General features: G+C 33.0%; 1 protein-coding gene across 1 annotated transcript; it reads right to left on the bottom strand.

Moving 5' to 3' along the window:
* LOC109355981 lies at positions 4,579-5,991 on the bottom strand. Its single transcript, XM_019599288.1, has 2 exons — positions 5,309-5,991; positions 4,579-5,219 (listed from the first exon to the last, which is right to left on the bottom strand). Exons 1-2 carry the CDS (start codon positions 5,913-5,915, stop codon positions 4,897-4,899), a joined length of 930 nt encoding a protein of 309 aa, XP_019454833.1. The 5' UTR covers positions 5,916-5,991; the 3' UTR covers positions 4,579-4,896.

Genomic DNA, 6,378 nt, shown 5'->3' with positions numbered 1-6,378 from the left:
AGTCCAGTATAAATACATAGGACATCCCCCTTCATTATCACACTAACCGAATTCCTTAATCCTCTCACTCGAAGTTCTCCCAAATCCTTCCCAATTTCTCAATTTATTTTCTCCCAAAAATGGAACATATTGGTCCAGGTCCCATTAACCCTACCCTACCCACCCTTCAAAAAGACCATGTCTCCACGAACATATGGAATAGTGGAGAGGTTACATTTCGTGCAAGATACAATTTTTGACAACATTTACCATCGGAATTGGTGTTGCAAGTTATTCGTAATATCACGTTTGGCCACATTCTAGATATTGGATCAGTTGATATTAACAACCACCTCTTTATTATATTAGTTGAGAGATGGAGGTCGGAGACTCATACTTTCCATCTACCTATTGGGGAGTGCAATATTACACTAGAAGACGTCACTTACCAGCTTGGTCTATCTATTAACGGACACGCTGTTACTAGTACGACGAGCACAAATTGGGAAATGGTTTGTCTCAACTTGTTGGGTGCTATCCCAACCGATAAACATATTATGAGCCAAAGGGTCCAACTAACTTGGCTAGACTCCACATTTAAAGAGCTCCCGAAAGGTGCTAATGATGTTTTTATTGACAACATGCAGCAAGAGCCTTCATAATGCACATGATTGGAGGGTTCCTCATGCTAGGTACATCAGGGTCATGAGTCTACCTGATGTATCTTGCATTGTTGGAGGACTTAACACAAACATATCAATATAGTTGGGGTTTAGCTGTATTGGCATGTCTATATCGAGGATTATGTCGTACATAGTTGATAAGTCATCAAATTGAAATTGGAGGATGCTTGCTACTTGTATAGTCATGGACATATGACCACATTCCGATGCTGACTCCAAGACTGCATGGCGATAGATTACAAATATTCCCTTTAGTCCAAAGGTAAATATTTTTTTAATTTCTTTCAACTTATTTATTCCAACTAACATAGTAACTTCATATAACTTTACATTTTAGGTGGTCGCAACAACTAATCACCACCAACATTCATGATCATACAACCAACATAATAAGGTCAATGTTGGATCGCTTGCACATTGATAAGGTAATTTATTAATTTGTTATTTGTAATTTATTTATTTTTATTTCTATATTATTTTTTGTTATTAATTTATTACTAATTTATTTTTATATGTCAGTTTGTCTTGACCCTATATAGGAACATTACCTTTGTGGGCCAATACCAAATACAGCTCGAGCACGTGTGCCACTTATTTGCTTTGCAGTTGTTGAGTGACATGCTATTGATCGGGTTATGAGGCAGTTTAGTCTACAACAACCTATCCCAGAAGATCAATCAACATAAAGAAACAACACAAGATGTACCTACGTGGGAAAATGAGTACAACTGGCTAGAGAAGCATGACTAGTGGATTCAGATATTGAATAACCGGGAAAACTATGTGGTATATGGTTTTCCCGATAACCAGCCTTTGTATCACTACTCGCATTATATGCAATGATACTTACAAAGGACTAGGAAATACATTTCTCCAGACATAGCATACTCGCCTGGATCAGTAAGAATTTTAATATTTCTTATTCTAATTTATATTAAATTGTAGTAACATATTCATTATTCTAATTTTTCTCCACTTTTTTTCAGTACAATTTTATTAGAATGATTCGGGATCGGTGTGCTCCTACAAACATATTTCCAAATCTGCTGCAGTCACTGAATGACGTCTACCTAAACTGCAATAAGATGACAGAAGTGTTTGCTCAACTACTTCCAACTGCCTTCTCCTTAACTATTTATCAAACTCCTCCTACACAACAGTTTGATATGCTTGTTACACATGAGTTTCAGCAGCATTATGAGACTCAAACAACAACATCAACAACAACCCTTGGGGTTTGATGGTTTTGGAGCAATGAGTGACTACTCCTCTCTCACTTAGCATCTTCTTCACAATTTCAAGGAATGTCATTAATGTTTGGCATAACTTCAAATACTCCATAATTGGCATTCAACTCTCAATAATATTATCAGTTGATAATGCCTTCACAACCTAACGAAGATGATAAAGATGATGACGAAGGTGATGATGAAGAAGATGAGGAGGAGCCAGAACTGGTTAGAGGTGTAAGTGGACAACCAAGACAACATCAATCACAATAATAACAACAACAACAACTAAGAGTCCAACCACCTAGAAGGAGGAAGACACCTGGATATGGAACATCATCTCATAGCCGTTATTAGGAATTCGTATTATCGTTATTTTGTTTTTTAAATGTAATCATTTTCCAATTCGTACTACAATTACCAATTTCATTTCCATAATTTAGTCTTTATTATTTTAATTTGTGCATTTCAATTTTAAACCACTAAAATATTAAATCTTAAATAAAATCAAATTCAAATTCAATTTTAAACCACTAATTTATGTATTTCCTAAAACTAACACTTTAATAAATTATCAAATTCAATTTAATTTAACTATTTTAATTTAAACATATTACTTTTATACACTAAAAAAAATCATAAATCTTAACTTATTTTAAAAACTCATACTATACTCAATAAAACTAACCCTTAAAACAATAAATAACATAAAATATCCGTCTAAAATGAATATTTCAAATTGACCACGTCCCATATGAAGTCGTGTTTGAGGTACACGACAATGGAAGTTGTTATTGTCGTCCACGATTTCACTAGAGGAGAGAGAAAATCACATAATCTCGTATTGTTGGTCCATGACTTCTCCAAAGTCGTGGACCTCATCCACAAGTTCCATTAAATCTGCACTAGTTGCATAAATATTTTCAAACATACATCAAACATATGATAGTATAATTTGATTATATTATTCATATAAATTTTTCGTAGTTCAACCAATCTATCTTTCCCATGTTCTATGTGTGTCCCAGACCAATTCCTGCAAGAGTTTGTCAACGAATAAATGATGATACTCCGTTTTAACATTATTTTATAAGAATGATATGTTAATCTACGCATGTTTAGATTTAAGTGAATGGAACAAAGAAGAATGATTTAAGAATTAGGGAGAGAGGATTTGTATTCACAGCAAATAAAGAAAAGAGAGAAAAAAAGAATTTTTTTTTTTTGTAAAAGAAAAGAGAAAAAACAAGATGTATATAAAATGTCATATTTAGAGACAAACATATTTATTTTTTTTGGTGTTCTCATATATGAATAAATTTAAGTTATAATTAAAATTTTAATACGTTAATATTTTACTGATTATCTTCACATAGATACGTTTTCACATAAGTATTATATTTCATAATGAAAAAGACTTATATAAAGATATATGTACGTGAAGACATCCAATAAAATCTTGACAATACATTAAATATTTAATTTTAATTAAAATTTAGTCAGATAATACAAAAAAAAAATATATGATGTATCATATGTCTCTATGCAATGGTGTGTGTTTTTTTCAGGGTACATTCATAATGTGGTGTTTTATGATGATAATCTTAACTATGAGAATTATCCCTATGTGTGGAATAATGTGAAAGGTTCTTTACTTTCACACAAAGCGTGAGGTTGCTTGGGTTTTGTGTAACCACCTCTGTCATCTTTTTAGGGGCAAACCTTCTTTTTCTTATCTGCATGCATTTAGTTTCTCACTATTTTTAAATTGTATCTCAACGGTTATATTTGTTTCCCAATGGTTGATCACATAGGTATGGCGAGTCCTCTTCTGCAAATAACAATTATGTGGGGAAAAAACAAATAAAACTTAAAAGACAATGACACTTATATGTTTAATAGATATTGAGATTATATTTTTACTTTTGAAAATATATAAAAAAATAGAACTATCATCTACGATTCCAAAAAGAAATCTGACTCATAGTTATGACATGCAGTCACAGATGGCTTTTGATGATCTCATTATGCCCAGTTTAGTTGGATTAGTTGGTAAGCTAAGTTATTGAATTAATTTGGTTGGATAACCTAATTTAATAAGTTAACTTATATGTCTAAATGTATTACTTTCTTATCTTACATAAACTTAAGTAATTCCAAATAGTTTATTCAGCTAATAAGTTATATGTTGTAAACATATGTTTTTTAACTAAACAATAAATACCATAAGCTATTATATTTTAGATATGTTTATAAACTATCTACTTTCACACAATTTCAGAATGTAACAAAACATTGAGTTTTCTATCTTCTTTATTAAAAGATAATTTTTTTTTGGAAAAAGTTTGATACTGCTGCATCTAAGTTGTCAACTAATTAGTGAGCCTCAATGCATAGTAAGGTGACCGAGGTTTGTTTCAACCTGGGTTTATTTGCTAGGATATCTCCCTTAGAAAAGGAAACTTAATTTGAAGTGTATGATTCCATTCCAATAAATATCGCTATCATAAATCAAATTTTTTATACTTACTATTAATTTTTTATACTATTAGTACTATTACATTCCAATAAATATCGCTATCATACGCTTACTACTATTAGGTTGTTCCTTGAAACATTACACATCCAAGACTACACTATTAGCAGGACACAGATTAAAATTAAAAAATTTAATTCAAGTGATGAAAATTAAGAACATTTCTCCATCATTCCAACTAAACTAAGATTTTGATCATATGCAATGTATAAAATATCACAAACTGTTCCATTCTATCCCTAACGAAACCAAAGCAATTTAACAAAACTTTCCTTTACAAAACCCTATTAATGTTCAAACCTGATTGATCTTCACTATTGAAATTCCATCATCCACCTTCCAAAACAAAACTGTAGTTTTCCCTCCAAATTTGATGAACACCTCATAGAACAAAGTAAGGATAAGGGAAGCATCCGAAAAACAAACGCAAAACCAAGAACTCTCGAGTACTAGAGAAGATCCGACTTATTCATCGGGCCCCACCATTGATGATGTCACTATACTGTCTCAACGACTCTTGCCTCTGCAACCTCATCTCCGCATTAAACTTCTTTATAAACGCTTCAACTCGTCTATTCAACTCGTCGTCCTGACTCAGCAACGGTTCTTTCCTCATTCTCCCACCCGAACCCGGCGACGAATCCGTATTCTTATTCTCCCTTCCGCCAAACGTCTCAGATTTCTTCATCACCGCCTTGCCTCCGCCGCCGATGTTCAAATCCGCCAACGGCACGGCGTTCCGGCGAGTCTCCTGCTTCATCGATTTCGCTACTCCTAACGCAACTACCTTCCCTGTTGCAATCACACAACAGAACACAGTTACAATTTCAAAATCAAAAGAGAAAAATAACGGTTATGAAGAGAGAGAACGTTTCTAGAACCTTCTGAAGTGGCTCTAACGGTTTTTCTTTCGCTGAACCTATCGAAAACCGCAGGTTTCTCATTCTCATCATTCCAAACCACAAAATCCATCGACTCCTTCCTCTTCAAGCTAGGAACAACAACAACGGCGTCGTTTTCACCTGGAACCGTTTGTTTCACCGCCGCATGCAAATCATAAAGGTAACCATCAAACTCATCACTCTTAATCACTGTATCCTCCCTCAACGGCGTCGTTTCTAGTTCACAAACCTCCTCACCCAAAACGACGCTCTCCACCGTCGTTTTCGCAGTTTGTGAAAACTCGACCGGTTCGGGAACTGTTAGTGTGAGAACCGTTGGTTCATAGAAAACCGGTTCGGTTTGATGAGGTGGTGACGTGTCATGGTAAGTGTGAAATTTGGAGGAAGCAATGATAGTGAGGATTATGAAGTTGAGGAATATGTAGATATAAAGAGGAGTGAGTGATGTGTAGAAAAATGATGAGATTGAAGGAGATAATTGATTGATTATGAAATTGGAAATTAATGGGAATGTGAATTTTAATCCCATTGAGATTGATATAATGCAAGTTGAGATTAGAAGTAGTTTCATATTTATGAAACCCATTTTGTGGATATGATAATATGGCTATGCTCTGAACTTGGGTGAGGTTGGAGAGCATGGGAACTTTTTAAGAGAGAGACAAGTGTTGTGAGAGGGGAAGAGGTTTTATAGTGAAACTTATTATGATTATTGATTATCTTAATTATATTTCTATGGTTAATTTCAGATAAACTTATTTAATAATAAGTTATTAATATATTATGTTTGATAGAAATTATTAATACTTAATCATATAATAAATGAGATGTTAATTTAGTATAGGAAGCTCTAATTAATCCTCATATATTACATTATTAGACATAAATATTTGATTTTTTAGAGTAATATTTATTTGAAGAAACAACTACATATTTAAATATGAGATACTTATATAACTTTTAAAAAAAAAAAAATTAATTTATTTTTACAATTATAATAAGTGGTATATGGAATAAGATAATTATCTGATACAATGACGAAAGGGAAT

The sequence above is a fragment of the Lupinus angustifolius genome, chromosome LG09 (assembly GCF_001865875.1).
Source record: "Lupinus angustifolius cultivar Tanjil chromosome LG09, LupAngTanjil_v1.0, whole genome shotgun sequence".
NCBI lineage: Eukaryota > Viridiplantae > Streptophyta > Magnoliopsida > Fabales > Fabaceae > Lupinus > Lupinus angustifolius.
This window is presented reverse-complemented; position numbering and strand designations above follow the sequence as displayed.

What these genes read in the sequence shown, in the direction of transcription:
- LOC109355981 (XM_019599288.1), bottom strand. Translation starts at nt 5,915, where the DNA reads ATGGGTTTCATAAATATGAAACTACTTCTAATCTCAACTTGCATTATA. An exon ending in CGTTAGAGCCACTTCAGAAG is followed by an intron (nt 5,220 to 5,308) that starts GTTCTAGAAACG and finishes TGATTGCAACAG; the next exon opens with GGAAGGTAGTTGCGTTAGGA.